Source organism: Sinocyclocheilus rhinocerous, unplaced genomic scaffold (genome assembly GCF_001515625.1).
Source record: "Sinocyclocheilus rhinocerous isolate Xijiao unplaced genomic scaffold, SAMN03320098_v1.1 scaffold2853, whole genome shotgun sequence".
Taxonomy (NCBI): Eukaryota; Metazoa; Chordata; class Actinopteri; order Cypriniformes; family Cyprinidae; genus Sinocyclocheilus; species Sinocyclocheilus rhinocerous.
The window spans coordinates 196,505-213,245 of NW_015648473.1; the positions used below are offsets into that span (position 1 = coordinate 196,505).

Consider the following 16,741-nt stretch of genomic DNA (forward strand, 5'->3'; position numbering starts at 1 on the left):
ATTTTTTTATTCACAATCTCCTCATCACAGGCAGGCACAGCACTCAATTCAGCATGTGTTCGTGTTTGTGTGTGCTGTCTGCGTCACTCATAGCACGTGCCTATATCGTGCGCTATATCGGAAAAAAATTATATCGTTATCGAAGAAGGTGTACCGTTGATAAATATCGATACCGTTTTATCGCCCAGGCCTACGCCAAGCAATATTATAAATCAGCAAAGTAACAGCACTCTCCTCCTCAAGACATGATTTGAGCAGTGATTAATTAAACCGCTAATGTGTGACACTAAGTGTTAGCAGATCCCTCACTCATGCCTTCACACCGCTAATGATTCGAGCAGCCCGCTCTCTTCCCTCTGTGCAAATATGGTCTCGGGAAAGATTTTTCTCAAACCTTAGAAACCCCGTCCGTTAGCATGACTGTTCCTGTGTCATCGGCACATATTTCTCTTGCGGTCGCTCCAGAGACGGCATGTCTCAGGTCTGGGAACGGGAACGATTCCTGAAGAGTCTGTAGACCCACAGCGAGAGAAGAACAGCGCATTCATGAAGCACGAAGTGCTGAATCAGCCGCATCTCTAACTTTCCGCTGTTTGCAGAGCATGATGTCATTGCTCAGCCATGAGAGACTCTGAGAGTTTCTCAGCCTTCATACAGTCATTCGTAGTGGAAGCATGAGAGCTGCCCAGTAGGACGAGTGGCTTTGCATCAACAAAGCCTCTTTATGGTATCCGGCTGCTGGGATTTTTCCCGTGAATTACTGCGATTTGCTAAACGAATGCATTCTGAGCTGTATGCATGAAAAAGGTTGTGCTCTGGAAAGTGACCTTGACTGAGTTTCAGTCTTCATCATTTCCCTCCGTGCCTCCCGAGAGTCAGAAAGAGAAACGAAGCAGCGTGAGGGAGGTGTTTGCTCTGACCTCCAAATGGACAGGCCTCAGATGGAATATTGGTTTCCTGTCCTTCTGTCGTCATCATGCATGAGTTACACAGACGTCTCACTGTTCTGTAACTAGCGGTTGTAACTTTAAAAGGTAGTTCCTGTTGGCATCTCGTCGGGGTTTTTCAGTCAAACATTACTCATTACTCCTGGCAGCTAAAAACACTCGACTCGTGCAGTTTGTGTTGAATTAGTTACAGGCTCATGTCAGAAGAGGCCACCCACAAGTCTATTATGAGTGACATTATTTTTCTTATTTATTTTTTTTTACTTTTAGTATTTAATATTATGATTTATTTTTATTGTTAGTATTTGTTTATTTATTGTCTGTGAAGCTAAATTTAAAATCCGCAAAGCACTCTTTCCTAAAGACATGGTTTAAGAAATTATCAATTAAAAAATTACTCATCGTGGCTGGTAAATCCTCAGCTAGTGCACTTTGTCTTGTATTAGTAACACAGACTCTATTAGCCTATTATGAGTGATATTATGATGTTGTGTTTTATTTATTTATTTTCATTTTGTAGTATGTTTTTGTATTTATTTATATATTTATTTATTTTTATTATTATTTTTTTATTTCTTTTTATTTTTTATTTTTTAAAAACCATATAGTTATATTTTTAGAATTTGTTTATTTTTAATTATTTATTTAATCTTTCATGTTTAGTTATTTCAATTATTTATTTTTTATTTATTATATATTTTTTATTTATTTACATGTATGTATTTTTTAATGTTTATTTTTTGTATTTGTTTGTTTGTTTATTCTTTTATTTTGTTTAATTTTTTTTAATTGTTTTATTTCATTGTATTTTTAGTATTTATTTTATTTTTTTAATGTTTATTTATATCATTTTTATTAATTAATTTGTTTGTTTTTATTGTTGTATTTATTGTTTTGTTTTTTGTATTTGTTATTTTTTGTATTAAATTTGTATTTATTTATTTATTTATTATTGCATGTTTTATCATCCGTCAAGCATAGAGTCTATTATAATATTATAGTTTATTTATTATTATATATTTTTTATTTATTTACATGTATGTATTTTTTTTATGTTTATTTTTTGTATTTATTTGTTTGTTTGTTTATTCTTTTATTTTGTTAATTTTTTTTAAATAGTTTTATTTCATTGTATTTTTAGTATTTATTTTATTTTTTTTATGTTTATTTATATCATTTTTATTAATTAATTTGTTTGTTTTTATTGTTGTATTTATTGTTTTGTTTTTTGTATTTGTTATTTTTTGTATTAAATTTGTATTTATTTATTTATTTATTATTGCATGTTTTATCATCCGTCAAGCATAGAGTCTATTATAATATTATAGTTTATTTATTTTCATTTTGTATTTTTTTATTTATTTTTAATTGTTTCTTTGTTTCATTCTCAGTATGCATTTTTTTATATTCATTGATTTAGTATTTTTTTATTTCAGTATTTATTTATTTTCTTTTTATGCTCCTTTTTATTTGTTTTATTTTTGTATTTATTTATTCTTTATTTTTGCATGCTTTATCGTCTGTCGAGGAAAATTGTAAATCATCAAAATAACAGCACTCTTCTTCTCAAGACATGATTTAAGGAATGATCAATTCAAACGTTACTCATCCTGGCAGCTAAATGCTCAAGCAGTGCAGTTTGTCTTGTATTAGTAACACAGGACAGATGTATGCTATGAAGAAATTCTCCGATTGCTGAGTAAGCTGTATACTAAACACACACTCATGCAGATTTGTAAATCATGATTCATCTCTGCAGAAAGACATCGGATGGCGACCCGAAGCGAAGCATCTGCTGTTGGTTATGACAGACCAGCCGTCTCATCTGGCTTTGGACAGTAAACTGGCCGGTATCGTGGTTCCTCATGACGGCCGCTGCCACCTAGAGGATAACATCTACTCCCAAACCACTACTATGGTACGATTAACCAAACCAAAGCTCTTAACACACACAAAACATCAGATGCGAAGCTGTGGAGTCGTTCAGTTTTGGCCTGCGAACCAATTCCATCTCTCTTTTCCTCAAAAATGCTTTCCTTTTTTATGGTCTGTTTCTTTAAAATGGGCAAATACTGTATAAAACACACGTATGGATGGGCTGGCAGAATTAGTTCTTCCATTACAATACCTTTGTACTGTTTTATATACATACAGTATACCATGGTGCTGAACAGTGTTGTTTTAGGATTATTTATGTACTGTTATAGTATTTATTAATATTTGAATTAGCTTTTGTTTTTATATTTTCAGTTTTTATTTTGGTTTAAGTTTTAGCACTTTTGTTATGTGCTTTTGTCATTTCTATTATTACTTTTTATTTTAAAATATTTCTATGAAGCTTTTTTTTATTTTAGTTATAGCCGTTTTAGTACTTTAAAAAAAACTCATTTCAGTTAGTTGCCAAGTCAATGTTAAGTTAAATATCCATCTAATATTTAATATTAATATTAATAATACAGTATTATTTATGTACTATTATAGTATTAATATTTTAAATGAGCTTTTTTTATGTTTTTAGTTTTCACTAGTTTTAAGTTTTAGTCATTTTGTTATGTGCTTTTTTCATTTTTATTAGTTTTTTAAATATTTCTATTTTTATTTCAGTTTTGGTCATTTTTAGTAATTCAATTTTTTCAGTTAGTCTATGTTTTTTTTATGTAATATTTAATATTAATAATATAGTATTCTTTATACACACTTATAGTATTTATTCATATTTGGAATTGGTTTTCATTTTTGTATTTTCATTTTAGTTTAAGTTTTAGTAATTCTATGTGCTTTTGTCATTTTATTAGGGTTTTTAATAATAACAAATTATTTTAATATTTTTTTAATTTCAGTTTTAGTCATTTTAGTCATTCAGCTTAAACTTATTTCAGTTAGCTGCCAAAGCAGTTTTTTTTAAGCTTTTCATCTAATATTTAATATTAATAATATAGTATTCTTTATACACACTTATAGTATTTATTCATATTTGGAATTGGTTTTCATTTTTGTATTTTCATTTTAGTTTAAGTTTTAGTAATTCTATGTGCTTTTGTCATTTTATTAGGGTTTTTAATAATAACAAATTATTTTAATATTTTTTAATTTCAGTTTTAGTCATTCAGCTTAAACTTATTTCAGTTAGCTGCCAAGGCAATTTTTTTAAGCTTTTCATCTAATATTTAATATTAATATTAATGATGTTGCATTATTTATGTACTATTAGAGTATTTATACATTTTTGGAATTAGCTTTTATTTTTATATTTTCAATTTTTATTTTTAAGATTGTGATTTTTGTTATGTGCTTTTGTCATTTTATAAATTATTATTATTATATTTTTATTTTATTTTTTTTATATATATATTTCTATTTAGATTTAATTTATTTTATTTCAGTTTTAGTAATTTTGGTACTTCAACTTAAATTAATGTTGACTTGAGATTGAAGTTTTTAATCTAATATTAATATTCATTTTATTTTAGCTTTATTTCAATATAGTTTTAGTTTTAAGTTAATTCAGCAACAGTATCGTTATTGTTATCATATACCATAGAATGGACATGATTCTGCAAGGTACTTCAAAGAATAACATGGTATTACCACAGTACCATGTCCAAAAAACATGTTAATACTTTTTTGTTGATGTATACCATAATGAATGATTATCATTCATAGTACTTTAAATAAAAACTGCTAGTACCATGCAAGTATGTCCAAAAGCATGGTCGTATTTTTTTGTACATGTTTCTTAATATCCTGTGTGTGCATTTATGTTTGTCATGATGATTTATCAATGGAAAACTGCACACATATTTATCTCTGCACTGCTTCTCTCAGCACTGCAATCCGTGATTTCTCAATAAGCAACAGCAGATTTTGTTGTTGTTTTTTTAGGAGCACCCAACAATCGCTCAACTGGCTGAGAAACTTCTGGAGAACAGCGTTTACTCCATCTTTGCGGTGGACCAGGTGCAATATCAGTGGTATGAGGTAATTTCTCTCCCCAACATGAGTTTGGGTGTTTCCTCCTACAGAAATCAATCCGTTTTGCAACAGTGATTTCAAGAACACAGGCAGTGATTTATGGGAACACACACAGCGACTTGTTCAATTAGTGATTGTAGTGCTGGTTTAACAAATATGTGCATGAAGGATTGAGTTAATTAAATATTTTGGATGAAACGCAACCTCTGTGGTAAAAAAAAATGCAAATACAAAAACGTGCACGTACAAAAAAAATGCAAAAAATGCTAAACTGCACCCATAAAATAACCAGAAGTTCATGCAAAAATAGTACCACCCCAAAATAATTATAAGTGATGACTTTAGAAACTCAGATTAACTTGTTTTCACTCATGCATTCATACGTTTTAACAAAAATTCTATTGTAGCTTCACATCAGATCACTTCCATACTAAGTGTACAGAGTGTAACAGTTGACCTCCGGGAGTAAAAACTCCATTCCTTTTCTCCATAGGAAGATTGATTTTTAACAATAACTCAAAAACCTATCAAGACAGAACTACTATGAGCTCTGAGGTTGTACGTCAATGGTATATGCTTTTGTTGAAACCATCTGTTCACATTTTTTCAACTTATTTTAGTATGAATCCTGTTTAAAAGCTGAATTTGTGGTGGAAAAACTACATTACCCATGATGCTGTGCACAAAATTCCACCAATCAGAGCTCGGCAAGGAATGCTGCAAATGATGTGTTGTAATCGAGTCGGTCTGATATGTTCTCAGAATGCTTAATATATACAGTATAATAAATACAAAAATATAAATAAACAAATAAAAGTAGTAGTAGTGTATTTTTTTATTTTATTTTATTTTATACAATGAAAGTTCATGGTGACCAGTGGCTGTCAAAAAAATAAAATAAAATACAAAAATATAAACAAATAAATAACTAAAAGTAGTAGTGTATTTTATATTTATTTATTTATTTATTTTTTATACAATGAAAGTTCATGGTGACCAGTCGCTATCTAAATACATACATACATACATACATTAATACATAAAAGTACTAGTAGTGTATTTTTATTTTATACAATACAATGCAATAAGTATTTTATTTTATTTTATTTTATTTCCCATGATGCTGTACAAGAAAATTCCACCAATCAGAGCTCGGCAAGGAACACTGCAAATGATGTGTTGTAATCGAGTCGGTCTGATATGTTCTCAGAATGCTTAATATATACAGTATAATAAATACAAAAATATAAATAAACAAATAAAAGTAGTAGTAGTGTATTTTTTTATTTTATTTTATTTTATACAATGAAATTACATGGTGACCAGTGGCTGTCAAAAAAATAAAATAAAATACAAAAATATAAACAAATAAATAACTAAAAGTAGTAGTGTATTTTATATTTATTTATTTATTTATTTATTTATTTTTTATACAATGAAAGTTCATGGTGACCAGTCGCTATCTAAATAAATACATACATACATACATTAATACATAAAAGTACTAGTAGTGTATTTTTATTTTATACAATACAATGCAATAAGTATTTTATTTTATTTTATTTCCCATGATGCTGTACAAGAAAATTCCACCAATCGGAGCTCGGCAAGGAACACTGCTCATGATGTAAATAAGTCTGTCTCAATATGATCTCAAAATGCTTAAATATTTATGTATGACCGACAACTTTAAATGAATCGTTTTATATTTCAAAATCCTGTTAAATTCAGTTATGTTGTTTGCAATGCTTTATGGGATTGTAGTTCAGTTTAAGTACATCCTTGTCTTGTCCAAATTTTCAAATGCTTTTTTGCTTCAAATAAAAGTTCATAATGTTGTGATTTTCCTCTAAGCTGGTAAGTTTGGTTCATGACTCATTACACTTTAACGAAGACATTTTTTACAATCCCTTTGGGAAAAATGAATAGAAAAAATACTTCCAGAACCACCGGCGCTGAAAAAGTGGGCGGCACTAATTACTGTAAACACATTTTTGCTTTGAACATTATTTTTCTGTCGAGCTGAAACTGTCATTTTAAAATGCTTCATCTTTTCCTCTGAACAGGATCTCCTGGACTTGATTCCTGGAAGTTACGTGGGCCGCCTGTTTCCCAAAGCATCTAATCTAAAAGACTTAATAGTGCATGCCTACAAGGTAAACAGCTTTACTTTCTCTTTCACTCAATAGAAAGTAAACACTTTACTCTCTCCATCCACTCAAGGACAATTAGATTAGAAGTGCAGAAGGTCCCAAACATTTCAAAACGCATGCTTTCGGTTTAACGGGGAACAACACGGGCTGTAATGCCAGAATCTGTTCCGGCATGCGTTTAATGAGAGGAATAATCTCGACGCAAGCACAACAATGCATTGTCCTCCCCAAAATCCACTGATCCTGGTGAACAGAAGCCTGCATTATAAACGGCCTCTGATTCCTGGGCCAAAAATGCTGCGAGCGCCAATCAGCGAGCCGCTATTTTTACCCCGGCCTTTTCCCCCGTGAACCTGCTTACACAAGAGCAATCATAGGTCCAGACAATGGGCTCTTTCTGAGCTGCTCTCCTTTCTTGATTTCTGTTTCTCGCCGTCCGTTTCTCTTCCAGAAGCTGCTGTCGGATGTGGAGGTGCAGATCGGGCTGGAGGACGCACATGCTCAGCGCTTCCGGGTGAACGTCACGGCCTTCTGCCCCAACGGATCCACTGTTTCTGGAAGCACGAAATGTTCCAGCGTTCAGCCCAGACAAACAGTACGAAAGCCTTTAATGTAGATCTGTCTGTTTCCAGTACGGTGAACAGAGATGCTGCGTTTGATATCACAACTCCTCAAATTAAGAAGAAGAAGAATTCCAGCCAAAAATATTATTTACTCCCCTGCATGTTGCTCAAAGCCATATGATTTTAATTTTCTCTCATTTAAAAGGAGATTTTGCATGCAATGAAAGTTCATGGTGACCAGCAGCTGCTAAGACCAAAAAAAGTAACATAAAAGTAGTGCATACACTACCTTATTTTATTTTTATTTTTATTTATTTTTTATTTTATACAATGTACGTTCATGGTGACTCATGACCAGTGTTGGGGAAAGTAACTTTTAAAAGTAATGCATTACAATATTGCGTTACTCCCTAAAAAAGTAACTAATTACGGTACTTGAGTTACTTTTTAAATCTGGGCAGGGCTTGCTTGTTTGTTTTTAATATAAAAAAGTTCTTTTTACAAACGTAAAAGCCCTTTCAAGTGAAATGAATATGCCTCAGGCTGAAGGAAATGTAAATTCACGTCTGTACAGTAGAGAGCGCAGCTCAAACAAATTGCATGAAGAATATGACGCAGGAGAAGAAATGCAGCCTTGCGTTCAAGTAAATTAAAATATGGTTTGTGAAGTTGCACACAGCAGCAGGTTTAATGTCAGTGAAGGTTCTTGTGTCTCATATAACCAAATGCAACGTGCTACGAGTTTTATGAACAACTTTTATGATACTTCCCTACTTTTTTTTTACTATTTTTGGAGCTTGACAGCATACTTACATTTTACAGCTTTCTTTTACGCATCTCTTTTTGTGTGTCAAATTATATAACATTATATGTTGTTTGAGTGGATGATGGTAAACTAAAGCAATAAGCCCCAAGAAGCCGTGGTTTACAGTGAATTTATAACAGCTAAGGGGCGTTGTTAGGCACAGCTCAACCAATCAGAATCAAGGATGGGAACTATCCGTTTTATAATTGATGATATAAGGTTGAGCATACGATGATATAATAATCTTTATAGCATGCCTTGGAGATTTGTAGTGTAAAAAGTAAAGGGTTACTGTATTTTTGGATTCTTTTGTTCCACGGCAGCGTCCTCATGAGAAAATACTACAAGCTGATGGAAGTAATTACTCTGTGCTGCACTGTTTATAATGCCACAAATTTATAAGCTGTTTTACATGATCACATGACCTGTGTTGAAATATCCAGCACATTAGGAACATAGCAGAGAGACCGCAGATCCAAATATAATGCTGTTGCACCACAGCTAGAACTAGATTTTGATATTTTCTGCAGAAAATACGAGAACACCCTTGATTCATGGTGGCAGGTTTTGCGCTGGAAAACACATATATATGGTTTTATATACAGTGCTATTCAAAAGTTTTTTTTTTTGTGAAATCAATGCTTTTATTCAGCAAATATGTTTTAAAGTGACAATAAATACATTTATAATGTTACAAACATTCTTTCAGAACATAAAAAAAACTCATTTTGTGTTTCACAAGAAGAAAAAGACATACAGATCAGTGTTGTTATTGTTAACTTAAACTAAAACTATTAAAATGAATTTTGTTAACTGAAATAGAGGTGAAATAAAATACAAATATTATGTGAAAAACTTAAATGAAAATTAGAAATGTTTAGCTGGCAGTACTGATGAACTAAAATGAATAAAACTGAAACTGAAATATAAATAAATCAAAGCTAAAATAATAAATAGAAAACAAAAACAAAATATAAATATTACCAAAAAACTTACAAAATGTACGGTAATTGAAAATTAGAAATGTTTTGCTGGCAGTAGTAAATTAACAAAATTAATAAAAAATAAATAGAAATTAAGCTAAATATAATAGAACAGAAAAAAAATGAAAATTAGAAATAAAAGAAACAAAGTAAGAAAATAAAAAGTAATGAAATTATTTAAAATAAAACTGACATATAAATGAAAGCTAAATAAAAATATTAAATAAAACTAATAAAAATGAAATGACAAAAACATAATTACTAAAATGAAAACTGAAAATGTAAAAATAAATGCTAATTTAAAATATTAATAAATACTATATACACAGTAATAGTAATGGAGTAATGATTTTGTTGCTTTGCACAACAGAAATTAATTACGTTTTACAATATACTACAATAGAAAATGGTTATTTTTAATTGTAATAATATTTCACAATTTTGCTGTTTTTACTGTATTTTTTATCAAATAAATGCAGCCTTGGTGAACATAAGAGACTTCGATCAGAAACATTAAAAAATCTTCCTGACCCCAAACTTTTGAACAGCAGTGTATATATAAAACAAAACACTGTAGCACAATCGTTTGCTTAAGAAGGTTCAGAATGAGATATTTTATGAACAAAATGTCTGTTTCTGTCACCGAACAGTATGTGCTGCGTGCGTCAGTGGTTTTTGTTCTGTGTTTGTCTCGTCTCAAGGTTTTCTTCAAGGTGACTGTAGGGATGAGCTGGTGTCCGGCGGAGAACGGCGATCAGGACGTTCTGATGAGCGTCAGGCCCGTGGGATTTAACGAGTCCGTTACCGTACGGATCCGTCAGATCTGTGGGTGTGGCTGCACCGAGACGGGCTGTTGTCATGACGACCCCGATCCCTCGCCCTGTCCCGCGGAGACGGCCGTCTGTAGAGCGGACCGCAGCGAACCTGTCTGCAGCGGAAGAGGAACCTGTAAATGCGGGACGTGTGTGTGCGACTCTAGCAGATTGGGAAACATCTACGGGAAGTTCTGTGAGATGGACGACTTCTCGTGTCCGTATGTGAAGGGCCTGGTGTGTGGAGGTGAGTGCTGAGATTGTGTGTGTGTGTCTGTGTGTGTCTGTGTGTGTGTGTGTGTGTTTGTTTGAGTGTTTGTGTGTGTGTGTGTGTGAGAGTGTGTCATGTTCCTCGGGTCCGAACAGAGCTGGGAAAACAGATTTTAAATATAAAGCTTCTGTTGCTTGGAATAATCTACAAAATCTAAAAATTCCATCTATAAATGAGTTCAAGGTACTATTGTTGTTGCGACTCATGATTGTGTTGTGTTTTGCTGTCGTAATGTAAATTTTGTATATTTTATGTTATTTGTTGCTGCTCTCTTGGCCAGGTCACTCTTGTAAAAGAGATTTTAATCTCAACAAGATTTTTTTTAAGATGGTTAAATAATGGATATGTATGTATGTAGGTGTTTTTTAAATATATATTGTAATAATAAAATATAAAATATGTATAAATAATTAATACATTATTAATACATTTGGAATTTTTGTAAAGTTTTTTTAAGTTATATATATATTTTTTATGTATTTTAATATTGATATATTAAATATTAATGTTCATTAAATATTTATTTGATAATGTTTTGGATGAAATATAAAATTGTAAATATTAAAATGTTTTAATGTTATAATATAAAACCTTTTTGAAATACACACTTTTTATATTTTTTTAATATGTATAATGTATAAACGTATAATGTATATGTGTGTATATATTGTGTGTATAATTAATATGAAATTTGAAATAAAAATGTAATTAACTTGGTAATTCCTATTTTTAAATTTAATAGATAGATAGATAGATCTATAAAGTTTTATATAATTTTTTATACATTTTAATATATCAAAACATTAAATATTACTATTAAATTTGGAATTTAAAAAGGTTTTATATATTAAATATTCATTTGATCATTTCTGTTTTTGGATAAAATCTTTAAAAATGTAAATATAATAACAAATCATTTGTTTTATAATATACTATAAAGGTTTTACTTTTTTAAATGGTAAATATATATTAATCCTTCGTAAATCCTATTTTTGGATAATCATGAGAAATAAATAGCTTACAAATGAAAGGTAGTCGATCTAATTTTATTCATTATAAATAATGTGAATGGATTTGAACAACAGAAAAATCTCTAGAATGGACACATTATGTACCATTATACAAATGCGTGTGTTTTTGTTGTCTTTTTCACGTTTCAGGACACGGCCAGTGTGTTTCAGGTGAATGTGTGTGTCTTCCTGGCTGGACGGGTGAGACCTGTGACTGTCCCGTCTCCACCGAGAGCTGTGTGTCAGACGACGGCTTGATTTGCAGCGGCTGGGGAAAGTGTGTGTGTGGCAAGTGTGTGTGTGACGACAGCCGGCGATCTGGAGCCCTCTGTGAGAAATGCCCCATCTGCGACAGCTCCTGTCAATCACACTGGTAACCGCTCGCACTGATTGGTTAGAACAGCTGTCAATCACACACTTAAACACTCTCTGAAGCTGCAAGGGAGTTTTTATAGCTTTCTAAAGGGGCGTCACAGTAGACTTTGCCTTCTATTCACTTTCATTCATGCGCAAAAAAAAGCAGGAATGCATGTGCAAGAGTTTTGTCTTTTGCTGCATACAAAGTTCAACTCGGACCTGTGAATTTGTAAAGCGACCAATAGAGGATGTAACTCTTATTGAACAAACTTTAAAATTGTTGCAGAAAAGTGGAGTAGATCAGATATATTTATTAAATTATTTTAATAGCATTAGTAATTTAATAAATTAATAATTAATAAAAAAATATATAATTATAATTAATTATATAAATATAATTAATTATAATTACATTCAGTAGTTTTAGTAATTTGTATAAATAAATTTAATAATAATTTTAATATTATTTATTAAAAACAGACACCCTGGGGAATGACATCATATCCTGTTGCCCATATTCTTTGTACAAAATCATTTTACAAACTCAGTTTCATGTGACTGACACTTTAGGTTATGTTCTGAATGGAAAACAAGCATACTGTATACTGCACAGTTTATACTATATATTATTTTTAAGAGTTGCATGTAAAATAGTGCACTATTCAACAATAAAGTAACACAATCACATCACATCACAATGCATGTGTAATTCCAGTTCTGAAATGTTGCATACTTGCAAACTTCAAGCATACAATTGAAGCATACAATCTTTTTTTTTTTTTTTTAAGTATACAGTTATTATTGTATACAAGCATATTGTTTAATGCATACTGCATAGTATATACTGTATACTAGTTTTAAGAGTTGTACTGTATGTGAAACGGTATGCGGTATTAAAGCAATAAAGTAGTATGCTGCACAACCTCATCACATTGCATGTATAATTTCAGTTCTGAAGTAATTTTGCATACTTGAATACAATCGTACTGCATACTGCACAGTATGTACTGTAACTGTTTTTATAAGTTATATGTGAAACAGTATGCAGTATTCACCATTAATGAAGTATGCTACACAACCTCATTATGTTGCATGAGTAATTTTAGTTCTGAAATAATTTTGCATGCTTAAGTTTAGCATGATCACCTATTTAGACAATCTTCTGAATGGAATACAAGTGTACTGCGTACTGCACAGCATATACTAGTTGTATTGATTTGAATAATTTTGCATACTTAAAAGTTTAGCATAATCACCTATCAGGATATGTTTGGAATGAAGTACAAGAATACTGCATACTGCAAAGTATATACAGTGTAGTATTTCTAAAAATGCAAGTATTTTTTAAAATGCATGTTAAATGTCTCAACTCTTTGTACTGCAACCAAATAATGAGTCAAGATATTGAGAGCATTTTCAGTTCATTCAGATCAAATCAAGCGCATTGCATTGTGGGATGCAGTATTCAATGCAGTGTGCTCTGGTTTTATGCCACACATTGGCAAATGTAGTAGAAATAGTATGCCATTCTGGACATTGCCTAAATTTAGAACATAACCGAGTGTCGGTCACATGAAAATAAGTATGAAATTATTTTGTACAAAGAATATGGGCGAATGGGAAATTATGTCAAAAATCTTATTAAATGAATTTATATAAATTCCTAAAATTATTTAAATAATTTAATTATATTTAAATCAGTGTTATTTTAGTATCATTGAGATAATATTATAGTTTTTGTTAATAATTTGAATCAGTTTTTATTTTAATATTTTCTGTTTTCATTTTAATTTTAGTTAAAGTTGTAGTAATTTTCACAGTTTTAATAGTTATAGTTATAGTTTTTATTTTAGTTTTAGTTATCCAAGTACATAAAGTTAATCTAAGTTATAATGTATATAAATAAATATAAAAAAATCTATAATTTTTATGTATAGTATTATGTAGTATTTATGTATATTTTATTCATTTGTTTTTGTGGTGAATTGTAAACTATTTATTTATTTATTTTTAATTATATATGTATGTCTATATAGTTTTTATTAATTTTTATTTCAGTTTTAGTTTTCTTAGTACATCAGGTTAAACTAAATTAAAATGAGAAATGTTGCTTGGCAACTAGCTGAAATAGGACGTTTTTTTTATTTTCAAGTAACGGAAATGTTTTTTAATGGTTTTCACTTTAGTTTTAGTTAACTGTAATAACCTTGATTTATATAATCAATTCTAATCGTTTATTATTTATTAATTTAATAAATAAATTAATGTTAAATAGTTTAAAATATGAAATCATAATTTTTTTAATAAATGTATATGATCTACTCCACTTTTCTGCAGCACCTTCAAAGTTTGTAGTTTTGTACTAGGCTAAGAGTTCGATCTGTGACGTTTACATCCTCTGTTGACCACTTGTCGTTCGGTTTGCATTATAACGATCGTAATCATGTGATCAATCAGGAGCTGTGTGAACTGTCACCTGTCTAACGGACTCGGATCAGACGCGTACCAGCTTTGTAATCACAGCTGCGCAGCTTCATCGGTGGAGTATGTGGACGACATCACAGGTACATACAGCACCAAACATTAAACATGGTCCCAGACAGAAACACTAAAGCCGTCCTGTGATCTCTGAGCCGTTCTAAATGGCCTGTTGTGCGTCTGAATGAACTGTGCTGTTGTTCAGAGCTGGTCCGGGGGAAATACTGCCTGTATCCCAGCAGTGAGAAGTGTCAGCACCGCTTTCTCATGGACTTGGCTTCAGAACGACCTCAGCTGCACATTAGTCGTCATCCTGGTGAGGAAATGAATTCTTCTCTTCATCTCCTCCTCCTCATCCTCCTCCGCCTTAACTTTTTCGACCTCTGCTCCACAGTGCTGAAAAATGAGAAATTATATTTTGCGTACAGAGAATGAAGCATATTTTAGGGCATTATTTTCAGCGCGTTTTCTCCACAAATTCTCATTACTGCAATATGTCCAGATGTTTTAGTTTTGAGTGTATTTGTAACTCTCAGTGCTGATTCTCATTAGATTTGTATTACTGTAATAGTGTTTTTTTTTTTTTATTTAAATGAAATTTTGATCAAATAACTTAATTTAAAGGGATAGCTCATCCAAAAATTAAAATTTACTCTCAAAACCTGTATGAATTTCTTTCTTCTGTAAGTAACCAAACATTTTCTGGTCCCCATTGACCATGGAAGTCAATGGGGACAAGACACTGTTTGGTTACTTACCAACATTCTTCCAAATATCTTCTTTTGAGTAAAAGATGACAGAATTTTCATTTTTAAATTAAATTACATTTAAACCATTTAAACTGCATAAATTAAATGCAGTTCAACAAATGCTGATGAATCATGATGTATAAATACTTTACAGTTTTATGTTAATATATAAATATTTCACAAGCATTATTTTCTACATTACAGTAATGAGAGTTTTTTTTTTTGCATTGCATTGCAGTAATGCAATTTTGTTATGGAATAGTCCTTAATTGTAGTGAATTGTAAGCTATTTAAATAGGTTATATTATTTATTTTTATTTATTTGATTTTGTGGTGAATTGTAAGCTATTTATTATTTTTATTTATTTATTCATTTTCTACTTTATTTTTATTTAGCTAGTTATTTTATTTTTATTATTTAGTTATTATATCATTTATTTTTTATTTATTTATTTAGTTAGTTATATGAAATATGACCTTGATATTCTTGACAGGTTTCAGGAGATTCACTCTTCTGTGCTGATTTCTTCCCAAAAGGATGTTTTCTCTTTATGAATATATAAGTCTCAGATGTTCCTCCTTAAATTCCTTTGGAGGAATAAAAATACATGTTCATAAACACAAGTCGGAAGCTGTGATACAATGGAGAGCAGATCATATTCATATTAAGATCTTTGATTGCAGACTTTGGTATCTTGGCAAATCTGAGAACAGTTTGAGACTTTATTGAATCTGTTTTCAAGAGAAGCATTTCGTAGATCTCATTGCTGTCTAGGTAAATCTACTAAGATATTACATGTGCATTAACTTTCCTGCGTTTAAAAACCCTAATCACTTTAAAAACCTTAAATGTGCTGGTTGGATTGTGTCAAGCGGATAAAGAGGTTCAGGGAAAGGGTTTGTTTTTGGACTAAAGAATGCAATAATTCATTCATAACCTAAACAGCAGCCAGATGTTTCTGTTATAACATCAGCAACAGCTGGAGAAGAAGCTCCCTCAGGCCTCACGCCGATCACTGAACCAGTCAATATACAGATCCAGCCTTCCTGTTCTCCGGCTGATCGCCGTAGGTTTGGCTCGGATCCAGTCCGGTCTGAACACAAAGGACATGAAGTAGCATATTGACATTTTGCAGGTTTCCATGGCGATCTGGAAGCAGCACACACACACACACACACACACAATGGCTCATGCTGTTTCCATGAAGCAGTGAGGGGGCGAGGGGTGTGTCTCAAACGCCATTTGGATGAGTGGCTTTATAAGAGAGAATGTGCAGGAAACCAAAACAACCCGCGGAGCCGAAAACACTATTGAGATCTCTTTAATATCTCTGTTGCTTTGCCTTGACAGTAATGCGATTAAACGGAGATACTACTGCTTTATTCAGCTTCATTCACAGCAAAGATGAGGATTATAACCTTCTTTTGCTGCTTGTGTGGTGGTTAAAAACGACCAAATTTTACTTTAATGAAATAAATGTACTATGTTTAAGTTGGATCATGTTTTTTATTTAATATTTAGTATTTTTAGGAGATTTTATGGTACTAAATTATATTTAGTCAGAAGTTATAATCCATTTAATACCTGAAATTTCTATCTTGAATGCACAGATTTAAGTTTGGTCTCTTTTTGAAGAAGAC

At 31.2% G+C, this 16,741-nt stretch overlaps 1 protein-coding gene across 1 annotated transcript in view; it reads left to right on the forward strand.

The window, feature by feature from the left end:
* Nucleotides 1-16,741, forward strand: part of LOC107709728 (integrin beta-8-like) — a 29,044-nt gene that overhangs the window by 8,925 nt on the left and 3,378 nt on the right. The window contains exons 6-13 of the mRNA XM_016514322.1: nucleotides 2,707-2,865; nucleotides 4,830-4,925; nucleotides 6,986-7,075; nucleotides 7,524-7,667; nucleotides 10,125-10,482; nucleotides 11,667-11,889; nucleotides 14,331-14,437; nucleotides 14,557-14,667. Of these exons, the coding sequence (XP_016369808.1) occupies nucleotides 2,707-2,865; nucleotides 4,830-4,925; nucleotides 6,986-7,075; nucleotides 7,524-7,667; nucleotides 10,125-10,482; nucleotides 11,667-11,889; nucleotides 14,331-14,437; nucleotides 14,557-14,667 (1,288 nt within the window). The remainder of the gene's footprint in view (nucleotides 1-2,706; nucleotides 2,866-4,829; nucleotides 4,926-6,985; nucleotides 7,076-7,523; nucleotides 7,668-10,124; nucleotides 10,483-11,666; nucleotides 11,890-14,330; nucleotides 14,438-14,556; nucleotides 14,668-16,741) is intronic.